Source organism: Notamacropus eugenii, chromosome 1 (genome assembly GCF_028372415.1).
Source record: "Notamacropus eugenii isolate mMacEug1 chromosome 1, mMacEug1.pri_v2, whole genome shotgun sequence".
Lineage (NCBI taxonomy): Eukaryota > Metazoa > Chordata > Mammalia > Diprotodontia > Macropodidae > Notamacropus > Notamacropus eugenii.
The window spans coordinates 340,781,816-340,799,925 of NC_092872.1; the positions used below are offsets into that span (position 1 = coordinate 340,781,816).

Consider the following 18,110-nt stretch of genomic DNA (forward strand, 5'->3'; position numbering starts at 1 on the left):
AACTGGAATTTTCCTACTAGATCCAAGAAGTGGACCAGAGGACCAATGCTTTGGAGGCTAACAAGCAAACAGCATCTCTGTTATTTGTTCAATAGCATTTTACTTTGATTAGATTTGTTCAACTGAGTAAACGTTGATTAAAATGATAGAAAAAAATAGAAAGAGACCCTTCATTTCGAAAACTGTTATTTACCCTAGGGTACGCCAGAGTTGTGTTTGTCTGATGGCAGATGAGAATATAGATGCAGGGTTATGTACAAGTTCCATAATAGTTTGCTATTCATCAAGGTTACACACAGGCAGGCAAGCTGAATAATTCTTTTTTTTGAGGGGGAGGGGGCAAGGCAATCTGGGTCAAGTGACATGCCTCAGGTCACACAGCTAGTAGATGTCAAGGGTCTGAGGTCGAATTTGAACTCAGGTCCTACTGACTCTAGGGCTGGTACTCTATCCAGTGCACCACCTAGCTTCCCCACATGCAGGCTGAATATGTCAGTGCTCATTGATCAGAGTTAGAAGTGTGCTTAGAAGCTGGCATAGAGTAACGAAGAGAATGGTGGAGAACCTTGGGATACTGAACTCCTCAGCCCTTCCTCATAAATGAGCCCCAGAAACAAAGGAAGGAGACTTCTCATAGACTTCACTATTGACAAGCAAGCAGCCCACATCCATGTGCCCACTAAGTCTTGTTGAAGTATTTGGGATACCCAGGAGGAAAGTAGACCCACAAAAAATGCCTGCCAAATTAGCAGGTAGGAAATCCAGCATAGCAGTGGCCCCCTAAAAGGTTGCTGAGAGCACAAGGAAAATGCCATACTTTATTTGTAATAGCTTTCAGGAAAACTGTTAGAACAGTTTTTGTTTTAAAAATACTCTTTTGTTTCTGTATCACCTCATATGTCTTATACTCTTCACCCCTCTCACTTCTGGAGAATCATCTCTTATAACAAAGAATAAAAAGGAAGTTCCACAAAACTACCTAACGCATTAAAGAAATCTGACATATGCAATGTTCACAGACATAATTCCTTCCCCTCATCAAAGAAGGTGGAGTACCTTCTCATATCTCTTCTTTGGGATTACCTCAGTCCCTCATCTGAATATTTCATTGGTTTGGAGGTTTTCATTTTATTCTTACAAATGAATCAGATGGGATAAGCAGGAGGTATCCATTTTTAGACAGACTTCAGTGTGTCATTTAAAAAATGTCAGCAGTTAACACTGCAAAGTTTCTTAATAAGATTACTTGTGGTATACCTGATACTGGGGAGGTTCTTTGGAGCACAGTCAGTTCCATTATTCTCATAGGTTTGACAATTGCTTGACATATGCATGGAACATTAAAGTAATTTGAAAATATTTTGCTTGTTCATATCTTGCTTGTGTCCTGCCTTGATTTTTTATCAAAAGTATATTTACTTTTAAAATTCAGTAAACTTGTATTGAGTCCCCTGTGTGCAATTAAAGCATGCTGCTAGTTACTGCATCCTTGCCTTTCCTTCCTCCTAGCACTCTCCCTTTTATGGTCTTCCTTCCCATGCTGTGCCACTGCTCTCTGTTTGTGAAACTGGAGTGACGCCTAATCTTTGAAGCTGTCTCCCCAGGGTACCAGTGATCTGGGTACCTTAGGGAATTATATTTTGGTAACTTGATAGGTATAATATGAATCTTCAGCAAGGGGGAATGGTTCCAGAAATCATTAAACTCTTTTAACAGTTACATGGCCTAAGATATGAGCTCATTTGCAAATAAAATCTCTGGGTTATGTGTGTATCAGTTTCCTTCAAAGAAAACTTTGCTTTCTTAGTAACCAAGTTTAATTTTAGGTCTTTGATGCTACTTAAAATGAAACTCAGCTGATCCTGAAAAATGAGATACTGAGAGGGAACAGAATGTCTTGCCAGTTGTCAGAATTGTTCCAGATAGAGACATCCTGAAAAGGAGTCACCTTTTGTTCCACTAACAGGCTTTAACTATATTCTAATCTGCCTACTCCTAATTGTAGATAACCTCTAAGTGCCCACTGGAAGAAGTACTACTGAGACTAAGGGACTTAGCAAGAGGAACCTATATGTTTTGTCACTTGCTTGCCCCTTTTTGTGTGTGTAATAGAGGAGGCTGGCAAATGTTAGGAAACACCTTCTGCCCCGGGGAAAAAAGAAATCTGTTTGAGAGCCAGCTCACTAAAAAGTCTGTTCTTCTCAGAATGAATTACATACTCTAAAATTAGAGAAATTGGGATTTAAATCATACTTACAACTGGGCACAGAATGCCTTCAAGTCATTTGGTATCTCACAACCCGATAGAGAAAAGGACTCTTTAAATAAGAATTTTAAAAACCATTATTAATGTTGTACAGCTTTGGAAGAATGAATTTTCTTAGTCCCATCTACCTTATTTTTCACTCACCATAAAAAATAAATCAGTGCTAGCTTCAGATGGGTGGGATTTGTCAGATGGCTATGTTTATGGCATTTCTGGTGGAAGAGGGAAAGGGGAATTAAAATGATACATCAGACACATTCAACAAACAATCTCAATTAATTAAAACAATCATTCTAAGTCCCACATTATGGGATTCTGTTAGTAGCCAGCATATTTCTGGCCAATACTTTGATAATTAAGGTACTTCAAGAACTGTTTTAGAGGAAGATTGTTATTTTTGCGACAGTTATACTTTAATTTCTAAGGTAATATCATTATTATGGAGAAAGATGTATTTGATAAAGGATGAGAAGATACTGTTATCTCAGAAGAAGAAGTTTTCAATTTAAGTAGTTTATTGATTTTTCCTGAAATTTTGAAACCAAAGGGGAGAATAGCATTATGGACTATGCTTCTGAGTCACAATCAACTTTAAAGCAAAAAGGGACAAAAAGGTTGGAAAAATAAGTTACCTACAATGTTTCAGTGGAAGCAGTGAAACACAAAGCTAAGTCTCTAGGTAGCATGACTCAGGTAGATACATCTACTTTGACAGAAGCATTTAAGGTAGAGCCAAGTACATGTTTAGAAATTCAGCCTGACTGTGCTGATCCCTAAGGAATTGGACACTACTGACTGAAAGCAAACATGTGGATGGGTTGGCCATGTTGATGGGTCTCTTGCATGGTTCTTTCACATTACTACCTTTACAGAAGCAAAGAAGTGAGAAGTACCACATTCTGATCCACTGCAACAAACTTGTAACATCATGTGAGATATAATTTGGGCTGTGCTGAATGTCTGCATGTCCTGTGACATTGTCCTTCCTGATTAGACAAAAACTAGGCTCATAGGGTACTAAATCTAGACTCTAAGGAACCTTAGAGGTCATCTAGTTTAACTTCCTCCTTTTACAGGTGAGAAAACCAAGTTCTAGAGAGGTTAAATAATTTGCTTAATGGCAAATCTTGCCCTCTTGAACACGTATTGCTGGCTGTAGTGGTTTTCCGTTTAAAAAAATGAATCCTTACCTTGTTTTCATATATTTTACAATACAGTTTACATATTTCACATACAGTTTACAAACCTTAAGGCATTCTTACTGTAATCTATGAGTAATATTACTCATTTGCTATGGGAGATCCTGTCAAAGGTTTGAGATAACTAATCCCACAATTTTAAGAGTCATTGGATTATTTAAACTCCTCTGCTTTCTACAGAGATGGGGAGATTTTGGCTTAATTTTATCCATTTTGCAGTCAAATTCCAAAAGGTGATAGGCCCACTTATTCCCCCAAACAACTTAAAATACCTCTTTAGTGGTGGCTAAAGTGGTAGGCTACAGATGGAATGTAACATCTATAAAAATCTACGTTTCACTCGTCTCTCAGTCTCTGTGTAGTTATCTTTTTTGAGTGTGAGTAAACATTAAGTGCCTACTATGTTCAAGGCACTGTGCTAAGTACTGGAGTATTTTTGAGTGTTTCTTTCCTGTTTTCTTACATATCTATTTTTTCTCTCTCCTTTATATTTTTTATATCTCCATAGTTTTAAAATGTCCTTGCCATGTTACAAAAATGAAATTTATTTTTAAAAAATGTTTTATTGATACCTTTTGTCTATATATCAGTCATTTCAATCCTTCCTTTGAGACAAAAAAAAACCAATTAAGTAAAATATTCCATACATTGACCTCATCTGAATATATACAGTAGTCTATCCTATACACAGATACCATCCTACACACACACACACACACTCACACACACACACACACACACACACACACACACACACACACACACACACACCCTGGAAAAGGAGGATAAGTTTCATTATCTGTTCTCAGTGACCCAAAATGAAGTTTATTTTTAAATTGCTATATTCATTCTAAAAGCATTTGAGAGGGACATTTTATATTTTTCCTTAAAAGGGGGGTTACAATTATAATTCCACCCCATAGCAAAAGAGCCAACTTTCCCAACCCTTAGATTCCCTCTATCCTTTCATTGCATTCTTAGATTTGTATACATTCTTATAATGTTTAAAACAAGAAATTGAGGGAATTCTGTAATTACATACGCTTTATTTATTCAGAATAATTCTGTTATGCTTTGGATGGAGCTTTGGTCTAAAGATGTTTCTTTAGCTGATGCAGAAATCTTTGGGAAGAGGCAGCAGCCCCCTCTGATTTTTTGCTCCTGCTAAGGAATTTAGCTTGTTCTTTCATTTATTGAGGAAAAATGGGATGAATGGCTTTATCTGGGAAGTAGGTCACACTTTGAAAACTCTGTTTACTGGAAAGAATACAGGATTGATTTTTTTTTTTTGCACTACTGAATGTTAAAGAAGCCCACTAAAATACAAGGGGACAACCAGAGTGATTTCTTCACACCCTGTTTAAGAGTTGTCTGAAGCTAATTATGAATTTGCCAAAGGTGCCAGAGAGAATGTCCTCAGGAATAATGTTTCTGCTTTTACTCACTTTACTATTTGCAGACATGCTTTTACAGTTTGCAGCAGTGTGAAATCCAGAAAAGTATAACCTTCCTATCACTTAGATATCTGAGTCAATGTGAAATGCTAGGAATTACTACCTGAGTCTGACTATTTTTAATTGAGAACAATAAATATTTTGGTGACTGAACAGAGTTACTTTATCTCAGAGCACACCAGAAGAAAAGTTGCATTTCAAATATTTATCTTACTGCCTAAAATTGTAACCTAATATATATTCAGCATGACAAGACAAAAAAATTAGGTGCTGACTTAGCAAATAGGTGGTGGTCAGTATTTGGCAGATTTTTCTAGATGTAGTTTAAGATATTAGTAGTTTTGGGGAGAGTTAACTTGTCGACACGGAAATATCTGTTCATTCCTATGGAATTCTTTACTTATGGAAATTTTGGCTCTACAACCCTTTATTGTTGGGTTTCTTTGTTTTTTTTCCTGTGTCAACACTAAGGAAAATTTCTTCAGTTTTCATCATGCAGTTGAATGCTTGAACAAGAGGACAGACTGGCAGGGCTTTTGTACATAAAGCCTTTTGCAAAGCTTCTAGGTCTCACATACACAGGAAGAAGAGAAAGAGTTGGGATGAAGTAAAATCATTGTGTTGACTTCTTTAACTGTCATTGTTTTGGTAGATACCTTTTTAAAGCAAATGTAGACAACGTTTTTTATAAACTGTGAGTTCAGTAATCTTGTATAAAATCCCTTTCCGATTTTCTTTTCAGTTTTAAAATATCAAGCTTTCTTTTTGAAAATGTCACAATTTTTAAAATCTTATCATGACAAGAAGATTCCATTTCATTCTTGTACTATGAGTGAAACAACATGAACTCTTTATGTGTTTTACTTAATGACCTCTTTATTTTCATATTGACAAAACAACTATTTTTTATTATTTTTAAATTTAAAACAGGTCCTTCCTTTTACATAAATCACAGTGCAATGAGAGGCCAAAAATAGTCATCCTTGAGTGGCCCCCTCACCTGAAAAACAATAGGGAACTAAGAATCTATTTTCTTTGCAAAGCTCTGAGACTTGAGACACCAATTTTCTACTCCTAACCATTGTAACGCTATCCTGTCAGGTTTTTTTTTTTTATATAGCTAAAGTTCTACTGTAGAGGAAGCCCATTTCCCCCTTCTCTTTGGAAATAAAACCAGAAACTCACCTTTCATCAGAGAATCTACTTTCTCTTCCTTAGGCTAAATCATATTGGTTGCTTTCACTTATCACAACCTTGTTAGAATATGTTGTCACTTTTTCCCTCTGTATCATCTTCATTCATTCATAGCTAATTCATAAAAATTCTTGTGGAACACCTACTTATGTTCAGGCTGGTCAGGTTTTGCTCTGACTACATGATAATTTCATACTCCCTTTCTACATAATTCCTATTGAGGCAGGCTTGCATTGTTCTTGAGTTTCCAACTACATTGATAAATGAGAATAGGAACGAGTGGGAAAAGCAAACTGTACTTCTGTGGTTTGGGGTAATTTTGAAAATAATATTATCAGGTGTCCCAGTCAACTCCTGGAATATGCAATGGGGAAATGTCCACCTTATTAAAGTACATATAAAAAAGATGAGTCAGAAAAGATTCACTGGAATGTGACTATGAGTCACCTACTATAGTCAGATTTGACTTCTATTCCCTGTGTATAGCATCCAGAGAAGGAGGAACCATGAGGATGTCTAACCCTATGTGGCTCAGGAAGTATCCAGATCATGTGCTCAGCTCCTTCCAAGTCTTTTCCAAAGAATCATTCAAGGGCTTGTAGCATCAATGTGATATTCACAGCACCTATGGAAGCCATGAACATCCCAATGCAATTCTGAATCACTAAATACAACAGATTCTCCACATGGAAGACAGAATCAAAACATTTATTCAGACACCAGAAAGCCAAATCCATCATAGCAACAAAAATCTATACACAATAACAATGCAGAGGACAACACCAGCCCCAAGTCTTCCCCCTGCTAGGCTTCCCACAAACCAGCTCCATTAAACAAAATCACAAACAAGCTCTCTCATTCATGCTAGCCAGCAGCCTGCTTGCCTGCATCCTTCCTAGCTCTAACTGCTCCCTGACCAATTAATTTCCTCTCAGCTCTGCTCTAGCTCCACCTCTTCCTGTTCCACTCCTCCTGCCCCACTCCTACCTGTTTCATGTGACTCAGGCTTCCATGTGACCTGGGCATGTCACATGGGTCTATTAATGAAGGGGAAAGATTTTCCTATTTAAATTACCATGACAGGGCTTCAATAAATAACTCTAGGTTTCCTTCTTCATGATTTGGAATTGATGCCAAATGGCAACAGGCTGCTGATTTTTTTTTTCCTTTTATTTTCCTTTCACTTCTACAAGTACATGCTTATACGCAAGATGCTGAGGATACATAGGCAAAAATAAAGCAGCCACTGATCTCAGGAAGCTTACATTCTGCTGGGAGATACAACATGTACACAGAGAAGTGAGTAATAGGTCATTTGAAGTGGGAAACAGCATTAACAACTGAGGAATAGGAAGGTTGCACTGCAGAAGTGTTACCTAAGCTGAGAACTGAAGAAAACTTAAGATTATAAGAGGTGAGCAATTGATCTGGCTTATCAATTTTTGGTCGATTCCTAGCTTCAAAGCAAAATTGTTGAGCCCTATTTGTACAAGTGGACTTGGCTTTCAGAAAATCCACAGAAATATGGATTTACAAATGGCATACTGAGAATTCATCAAGGTTTTCTAACAGTGAATCGTCCAAGTACATTTTAAATGTTCAATTCATGAAAAAATTCTGTAAAGGCAGGTATCAAACCTTTACCGCTTAGGAGGCCAAGTGCTATGCTGGAGATACAAAGTAAAAAGACAGTTCCTACTCTCAAGAACCTTACATTCTAATGGGGGGAGACAATACATAAAAGGGCACTGAAAAGCGGGATTGGTGGGGAAGCCCAGAAGCACAGCTGGGAGGGGAAGGGAGCATGGCCAGACTGGGCCTGTTTCCAAAAAGGAGACCCAGAAGGAACTCATCAGTGGGAGAAGGGGCCCAGCATGGTCCAGAGATATTTAGAGTGAGAAGGCTCCAACCACTAAGGGAAAAAACTCCCAAGATGAGAGGACAGCTTTGGGGGTGGGAGGTGGAGAGATGTGCATAAAGCAAGTTGATTTTCTTACTTGTTAAAACTGCACAGCCAATTTGTGTTGTCTTTTCATTGAACTTCACTACTTTATTTCTGACCTAAGTTAACTAAGAGATCATATTGGTCATGTTAAATTCTGATCATCCAAGGTGTTTTCTGTTTCTCTCCAGCTTGGTACCTGTTTCTCTCTTCCAAACTAATCTCCCAATGTTATCTGCAAAGTTAATGCACACCTTTTGTAACCCACTTTTCTACCAACATCTATTTCTTCAAAGCATCATTTTTCAGCTGTAGGCCCTTTGGAGCCATTGGTACAGAGGAAATAGCACTCAATTTTAGGTTGTGAATCCAGGCTCTGGCACTTCCTACCTTATTGACTTTGGCTTGACAAGTCATTTGACCATTGTCATCTGTAAAATAAGACAGTTGGACTAAATTACCTTTAAATTCTCTCCTAGCCCTGTTGTGAAAAGTGTAGGCCACAGAAGCTCAGATATTGTTGTAGGTGCCCAATTAATTTGATGGTAATGATCTTTCCTTTAATTAAACCAAATTTCAAAGATGGTATTCTTAAGTTCCTCCTCCCACTGTGAACTATAAAGGGACCGCATTTTCCCCTTTGTAGGATTTGGACTTATGGCTTCAAGCAGTCTATACTTGCAAAATGATGCTTGATCCATTAACCTGTCCCACTGGGAATTTAATGGATTAAGGTGTTAGCAGTTGCTACCCATCCTTTGTACACATTATTGGTCTCTATTAATTTTTAGCAAAACTGCTCACCTGAATTAAAGTAATTGGAGGGTTTCTAACTGCTTGTTTGCATAGAATCTCTGCCATATGTTGAGATTTATGTCTGGAACTAACCTGTGGTTAATTGTTACCAGCTTCTATAATGTGCAAGCCACATAGGCACTGCCAATCACACTGAACTTGAATAAAAATTTAACATCTGCTTACACTTTTGCATTAATAAGAGCCATCCTTCATAGCAGAGAATAATCTTAGTTATCCTCAAAACTTTTCCTAAAATACTTAGCTTAGGCCTCTCTTATGGATGGCTTAGAAATTAAAAGGACGCAGATTTATTATCATATGGAAGACATGCTCCAGGTCTTAAAAAATAAGAGACACTTTAAATAAAAGCAATCCAGGTGCAATTACATTCCTTTCCCAAAAAAATCACTCTTGCTCCTTGTCTCCTCAACGTTCTTTAAACTGAACTATGGAACTGCCTGATTTTACAGTAGTATCTATTTGGTTTTTTAGTAAACTATTAGAAATGAAGCATTCTCACAATTCAAGTGACAGAAGAAAATACTCAATAGTAGTCAAACCTCAGTGACTGTAACCTTGGGCAAAGAAAGCAGTCCACTTGACTTGCAGGTTATAGAAGCTGCCCAATCATGAATAAGATGGACCATATAATTATTTCTGGGACAAGAAGATGAACAGATCTTAATTTCTGTGGACCTAAACTCCAACCAAAGTTGCAATGATGCATGTTATAACTCTGTGCAGGGTTTTGAAATGGTGATAGAAGCAATGTAGTGCAGTAGAAAGAGTACTAGATTTGGGGTCAGAGAAGCTTGTTTCAAATCCTAGATTTGGAAAAAAAAAAAAGTGAGACCATTTAATACCTATATATTCTAATTCTTTGGGCCTCTGTTTTCTTATGCATAAAATGAGTGGGGTCAATCACTTTGGATATGAATTTGGAAATATGCAAGAAAAGTAACCAAATTGTCCATAATCATTTTGACCCAATGTTTTCACTTACTACTTAAGCATATGTCCCAAGGATGTCAAAGACAGGAACAATATACACACACACTCACACACACACACACACACACACACACACATATCAAAACAGTCATTGAAACACTTCATGGTAGCAAAGAACTGAAAACAGTGGGAAGTCTGTCAACTAAGAAATAGCTGGAAAAAAGCTAATGGAGTATTATTGCATAGTAAGAAATTACATATGAGGAATCTGGAGAAACATAGGAAGATTTCCATGAACTGAAGCAGAGCAAAATAAGCAGAACCAAGATAAAATAAAGTAATAAAGTAACTATATCAATACAATTAGAAATAAAGTTGTATTCTGAGTAATTGAAAGAACTGGTGAAGGTGGTGAAGGAGAGATAATAGAATATACCTTCCTTCTCTGTACAACAGTAACAATCCCATATACACTGTCAGTTATGGTTTCTATACCTCCAAATCAAATGTTTTCTTTCTTTCTTTCTTTTTTGCTTAATCATTTTCTTTGTCACAAGACAGGGTTCAATTAGTGGTGGGATAACAAGGACTGAAATAAATATATAAAATCCATAAAATGTATTTTTAAAAAAATAAAATGAGGGGGCCGTATTATATGATTTCTAAGGTCCCTTCCAGCTCTAAAATTTTGTGATCCTGTGATCCTGGTGTCTCTATCCCTTGATCCTCATACAGAAAGAAGAGCTAAATGAACTGCCCACAGAGTCTCTCACATACATTTAGTTGGGAGAAGTGGCATCCAGGACAGGCAGCTCAACTGGCTTTAAGTTCTGAGTCAGCAGAGCTGAGCAATATCTGGACACTTCTTCCCAAAGCAGTTTGTGAATTGTTAATTCCAATTGTGAAACAAAGGAGTCCACAGTCAGACAAAACAGGACACAAGAATAATGCCAGTTCGCATAGAATTTCTTCATTTGGTCATTTTCAAGATGGAAAAACAAAAAAGAAAACAGAATGAGAAGATGGTCTAAACCTCAACTACAGAAATTACACCAGTAACCATTCAAGGAGAGACTTCATCTTCCTGAGGCTGAGGAAATGGGGTTAACCTAGCTTTAGAAATGATCCCCCACTGATTTTTTAAGGTAGAGTATTAAGGCAGGATTAGGCAGTAGTTTCATTCGGTTCATACATTCACTATACTGTCTGTGATGGAAATGGAACTAATTAATGTGCTTAGGAAGCTAAATTGAATCATGTCTCTATCTCCTGATCAAAGCTCTGTGGAGTCTCCATCTTTTCTCCCCCAAGTGGGGAGCATGGTAAAAGGGTGAAATTAGATGTCTTAGGTTCAAGTGTTGAATGGATAAGTCCTTTTACTCCTCTGAGCCTTAGTTCATAGGATCATAGATTTTGAGCTAGAAGAGACCTTAGAGGCCATATCAAGTCAAACTACTCATTTTACAGATTAGGGCACTGAGTTACAGAGAGTGTCAGTGATTTGCCCAGGGTCATATAGCTAGTAAGAGTCTAAAACAGGATTTTAACCCAAATCTTCCTGACTCCAGGTGCGGCACCATACTGTCTCCTGTTGTAAGTAAACCACTTTGTATATCTTAAATAACTACATAAGAAGAAACTATTATTATTGAAAATCATCTGTTTACTTGTGAAAAATATATCCTCCAAGGTCCTGGGGGGAAAATGGGATGGTGATAGGTGAGTGTTTCCTGCACTAACATTGCACTGCTACCTCTTTTCCTAAGACCTGGGCAGAATAAGACTGTTGGAGATGAAGTTGATAAAGGACTAAAGATGAAGGGCTGAACACTGCAGATGGAATAGAATGAAACTTTCTAGGCTAAACAGATCATAAGCCACGGCTTTGAACAATTTGAAAGATATCACGTTTGACCAGTGGGGAGAGATGAGGAAGAACAAGACAATGAAGACAGTGAAGAGAACAGAGTAAAGTAGAAATGGAGGGAAAATACCTGGTCTTGTAGATGATTAGGAAGTCCACAGGATTTAGAGCTGCAAGGGATCTAATCCAACCTCTTAATTTTTCTCCCACTTAATAGTATTTTATTTTTTCCAGTGACATGCAAAGACAGTTTTCAACATTCACTTTTACAAGATTTTGAGTTCCAAAATTTTTTTCTCTCTCCCTTCTTTCATCCCCAAGATGGTATGCAATCTTATATAGGTTATATGTGTATGATCATTAAACATAGTTCCACATTAGTCATGTTATGCAAGAAGAATCAGAACAAAAGGGAAAAACCACAAGAAAGGAAAAAAAGAAAGCAGTAGGCTTTGATCTGCATTCATACTCCATAATTCTTTCTCTGAATGTGGACAGCGTTTTCCATCATGAGTTCCTTGGAATTATCTTAGATCTTTGTATTGCTGAGAAGAACTAAATCTACCAAAGTTGGTCATTGCACAATGTTGCTGCTACTGTGTAATCAATTCTGGTTTTGCTCACTTCACTCAGCATCAGTTCATGTAAGTCTTTCCAAGTTTTTCTGAAATTCACCTACTAAGCATTTCTTGTAGAACAATAGTATCCATTATATCCATATACCACAACTTGTTCAGCCATTCCCTGACTGATGGGTAACCCTTCAAATTCTAATTCTTTGCCACCACAAAAAACCGCTATAAATATCTTTGTACATGTGGGTCCTTTTCCCTTTTTAATGATTTCTTTGGGATGCAGACCTAGTAGTCAACCTCCTTATTTTATAGGACCCCAAAGAGGAGCTTATTCATTGTCACATAGCCCAGTAGTGGCAGAGCTGGAATGGAAATAGAATTTATGTTTCCTGACTCCCAACACAGAGTTCTTTCCATGAGATTATAGGACTTACAATTGGAAAAGATCTTAGATATCAGCTGGGTCAACCCCCTCATTTAATAGATGAGGAAAATGAGCCCCTAAGAGATGAACTGACTTCTCAAGGTCAGGCAGGTAGAAAATAGAAGAACTGGGATTTCTTAGGTCTTTTGACTCCAAGTTCAATAGTATGAGACCAAAAATACAAGTTGCTATTTAACAGTTGTGAAATTTTTCTATCGTAACAAACATACTTCCTTCCTATGATCCTTCATAACTTTGGGTAACTGTAAGCACAAACAAGGTGGAATTTTAGTTGTTTTCTTTTTGGAGTTCAGTTTCCTAGGCTCAGGCTAAATTGTGAACATCTGAAGGACTGATCTCCTTTGAACCCTGATAATGCATAGCTGTGCTGAGTCACATAGGTTTCATGTCTACTGATTGAGCTAATCAGGGGCCAAGTTCTTTGTAATAAATTCTGGAAGGCTGGCATTTTGCTTTAGGGGCTTGCTCATGAAATGGATCTTTTGATTCCCTGGACAGGACTCTGAGTAACCATTTATTAAGATGCTCCTCTACCCCCCTGCTCCAGACTACTCAGATGTTGATGTTCTTCTAGTCTATGGTGTATATAGGTGGTTGTATTACTTTCTTCAGATAACTGGAGCCCTGTTGAATCACTGTGCTAATTTTTCTGCTTGTATTTTCTATACTCACTTCTTTCTACTTATCTGTAATTAAAGTAAGATTATTAACCCCTTTAAACCTGTCTTTCCTTCAGAAAAGCAGATCAAAGAACCTGTGCTAGCAGCCTACCCTGTGTGCTAGTGTGGTTGTTACTAACCTGGAGAGCATTTTCCTGGGAGATTTAGTTTTTTACCTCTAGTTAAGTCTAAGTTTCTTGATTCAACTCTCATGGGAGGTATCTGTATGGGTGCTTTCTGTTTAAAAGTAAAGGTAGTATGGATATATATGATCTGGCCCACCTTTGTGGAGAGTAGGAAAAGAGTTGTGCTAACATTACCATCAGCCTACCTGTGGGGAGGGGCAGTGAGGATCCAGGATCTCCAAGACTAGACAATCTTGAAGAAACTAAAAGAGTTTTGAATTAGACATATCTATCTGCCACTCCTCAAATATCTCTAGTCTAGAAGTATAACTCAAAGTGGTTCAGAATGAAAGTTGTTTCCCTTGATTGCTATCAACAGAAGAGTAATAGTTTAATATTGCCAATTTCACTCAATCCCACCAAGTTCTGATTTCACAAAAGACCATCACAAACATCAAATAGTGAGTGAATCTTTTTATCCGAGCAAAATAGTAAACAGAAACCAGAGAAGTTACAAAGATTCAATTAGATCAAAGAATATACAGTAGTAAAGGATTTCTTCAGGTGGGAGTGAAATAAAACACCTCAGTTCAACTAATGATACAGGGAACTACCTTACCTTACTAAGGACAGGATTCTATCCTTAGTAGCCTTAAGATTGCAAGCATTAGAAATCAAGGGACATGATGGGGACTGGTTTCCCACTTGTCTTTGGCTCTGGAGCTCCTGTTAGCCATACAAAAGTTTTCTTATGACTTGTCTCTCTTGATCAAGGCCCTTTCTTGAAGCGTGTCCCCAACAAACTGAAGTCTTTCCTTCCCTCACATGGCATCTAGCTCAGTATTTTCTTTGCCAATGAGGAGTTCCCCTTACAGGTATTCAGAGAAAAATTGTCTATCTTGCCTAGGTGGGAGTATTACAATAAAAAAAAAAAGACAATCTCAATAAGAGACAGTCCTCAGTAGTCAATCAACTGTTTGATAAACCCAAAGACTCCAGCTTCTGGGACAAGAACTCACTATTTAACAAAGACTGCCAGGAAAACTAGAAAATAGTATGGTAGAAAGTGGGCATAGACCAATATATTACACCATATACCAAGATAAAGTCAAAATGGTTACATGACTTAGATATAAAGGTTGATACTATAAGCTAACTAGGAGAACAAGAAATAGTTTACCTGTCAGATTTATGAGAACAGAAGAATTTACAACCAAACAAGATAGAGACTATCATAAAATGCAAAATGGATAATTTTGATTATATTAAATTGAAAAGTCAATGCAGAAGTAGAAAGCTGAGAAACAATTTTTACAATAGTGTCTCTCATAAAGACCTCATTTCTAAAATATATAGAGAACTGAATCGAATTTATAAGAATACAAGTCATTCCCCAGTTGACAAATGGTCAAAGGATATGAACAGGCAGTTTTCAGATGAAGAAATTAAAGCTATCTATAGTCATATGGAAAAAATGCTCTAAATCACTATTAATTAGAGAAATGCAAATCAAAACAACTATGAGATACCACATCATACCTATCATATTGGCTAACATGACAAAACAGGAAAACGCTGGAAAATTAGAACACTAATGCATCGTTGATAGAGCTGTGAAATGATCCAATCATTTTGAAGAACAATTTGGAACTATGTCCAAAGGGCTATAAAACTGTGCATACCCTTTGACAAGCAGTACCACTTCTAGGTCTGTATCCCAAAGAGATCATAAAAATGGGAAAAGGACCCACATGTACAAAAATATTTATAGCAAATCTTCTTGTGGCAGCCAAGAATTGGAAATTGAGGGGATGCCCATCAATTGGGAAATGGCTGAACAAGTTGTGGTATATGAATGTAATGGAATCCTATTGTGCTATAAGAAATGATGAACAGGAGGACTTCAGAGAAGCCTGGAAAGACTTATATGAACTGATGCTGAGTGAAAGGAGCAGAACCAGGAGAACACTGTACACAATAATAGTAACATTGCACAATGACCAACTTTGATATACTTAGTTCTTCTCAGCAATACAAGGATCTAAGACAATTCCAAGGAACTCATATGCTATCTATGTTCAGAAAAGAGCTATGGAGTCTGAATGCAGATTGACACATACTATTTGCTTTCTTTTTGTTGTTGTTTTTTGTTTCTTCTTTCTTGTGGTTCCTTTCATTGGTCTAATTCTTCTTTACAACCTAATTAATGTGAAAATTTTTTTTTAAAGTCTACATTTGTAAAAAAAAAAACAAACAAAAATGACCAAGGGACAGTTCTTGAAAAACCCAATAAAATACCTTACATCAGGTGGGCCACAAAACTTGGAGAGCAACATTTTGGTGTGAGCTACAATAGAAATGTGAGACTTTTTTTGTTTTTGCAAAATTCCTTCAACCTTCCATGTCTTATTACTTGTGCTAGTGAATGCTTCCTTTTGGCTATTTATTTCCTCTGCCCTGCTTCAGAAGCTCTGATAGTTAATAGTGTTTCTTATGTGATTCCTGGGGCTGTCTAAATGACTAAATCATTTACTTCCAGAACTGAGTTGATGAGGCTCTTCTGAAACACCCATTTTCTGACAAATTCCCCCTGGATTTTGCTCAAGGGTTAGAAGCCAATAGATTTGCTGTGGCTGACTAGTCAGTGAATTTTCCTATCACCTCTCTTCAAGGACTGCTGGATTTTCTAGGTTAATACTAATAACTGTTGACTCACCTAATTCTCCCATCATCCCTGTAAGAAGACCTGACTCCTGATTGGCTGAGAGAATACTGAGCCTAGATTTTATGTGAGTGGAAGAGGGATTTACTTCAGTTTGTTGAGGACATATTTCAAGAGAGGTCCTTTATATAGGAAGAATAGATTACTTTCCCCCTTTTCTTACAAGTGGGGAAATGAGAGAGGCCATGTGACTCACATAAGCAGTGCTTGATAAACTTTTAAAAATCAAAATTCTGTTGCCCAAAGTGACAGGATGAGTCAGAGAGAAAGAAACAGAACAAGAAGGCAGGTTTCCTGGATGCCTGACCTACTTTTCTCATGTTGTTGAGCAAGGCAGAAAACCATTCATCCAGGTAAAGAGGTGAGACTTTTGGCACTGATTTTAAAAGAAGAATGATAATAACCAATCACATTTATACTGTACAATATTTGCAAAGCTTTTCCACACTTCAGCTTTGGGAAGCCAACAGAGCAATTATTTTTCCTACTTTATAGATGAGAAAACAGGATCAAAGAGGGGAAGGGAATTAATATTTGACTAATAAATCAAACCAGTACTTTAGCCCAGATTTTCTGATGCTAATTTCAGCACTAGCTTTATACCACACTGTCTCTTCAAAAGCAAAATGAGTCTAATGACCAGCCTTCCAAAAGCTACTACATTCTTCACCTGTAGGTCATTCAGGATAGGGCTGAGTGAGAGTGATATCCCTTGCTTTCAGCATCCTCTCAGTGTCCAGGGAAGGGCTCAGCCCAGTAGCTAAAGAGATCAGTCAGTGCCTGTGTCAAATTTTCAGCTTTCCCCTTGGAGTAACATGCATAACCGTTATTGTCCTCAAACCAGACCCAGCATCCCTTGGGAAGGAGGCAGTGATGCCTGTCATAGCAACAAATGCTATGAAGCATTCCCACCTTCCCCGTGCCCCTCTTTCCCCTCCCTATTCCCCTACCCCCACACATGCCTGCCTCGCAGTTGTCTAGCCTGTGAGGTTTATTTCCTTCCTATACTAGTCCTTCAGCTGTACTAGATCAGTCTCCTTCCTGTGCTTGCAAAACTACTGCCCTCTGCTGTCCAGAAGATGGCAAATGCACATTGAGGTGGATGGCCTTGTATGTGTTGCAGAATACCTTTCCATTTCCAGAAGCTGTGTACAGAATCAAAGCCTCAGTGACCATCTGTAGAGGCGTCAAACTTGAGTTCCTCAGGTTCCAAGCAGTAGCAAACTCCAAGTGCTACCTGAACTGGATGAAAATGCAATTGGAAAATGTTTTAACAAAATAAAAATTCAATACATAGTAGATAATGTTAATTTGTGGTTTTCTAAGTCAATATACAGCCTGTAGGGAATTCTTTCTATTTGAGTTTGACACCCCTATAGCTCATTCCCCAGGCCGGGAAACTGAAAGCCAGAGATTTGATAGTGAGGCCTAACATAGAATCCAGTTATGCTGATTCCCAGTCCAGGCCATCCAGATCAATAATATTTCCATAAGACTGTTTACTCTTAAGAGCAGGGAGCAAGCCTTCTCTAAACTTGATATCTTCCCCCTTTCCCTCGCCTCACATTTGATCCAGTAATGACATAGCTGACACCTCATAAAATGTTTGTTAAACTGAATTTAATTGTATGAGAATGAATCAACTTTTTGAAATTGGGCAAGTGGCCTGACTCTTTGATGTGATAAGTTATGCAACAAAAGAGACCCTTTTTAAAAAGACAGAATTATTGGGATAGGGGGTGGTGGGTATTTGCAAATGACCTAGGTAAATGAAGATAGGAAAAGGTGGAATCCATCCTTCACTCTTCTCTGCAAGAAAGTACACTCTGTGATACCTTCATTAATGTATCTGTCAGGTGATCTAACTTACACCTGGGCAAAGGAAGATCAAGTTGGAAAAGACCTCAGTGATCATG

General features: G+C 37.7%; 1 protein-coding gene across 1 annotated transcript in view; it reads left to right on the forward strand.

Moving 5' to 3' along the window:
• Positions 1-7,988, forward strand: part of CDKN2AIPNL (CDKN2A interacting protein N-terminal like) — a 76,383-nt gene extending 68,395 nt beyond the window's left edge. Inside the window, 1 exon segment of the mRNA XM_072628875.1 lies at positions 21-7,988. Within this exon segment, the coding sequence (XP_072484976.1) occupies positions 21-95 (75 nt within the window). The 3' untranslated portion in view covers positions 96-7,988.
• Positions 7,989-18,110: the final 10,122 nt, after the last annotated feature.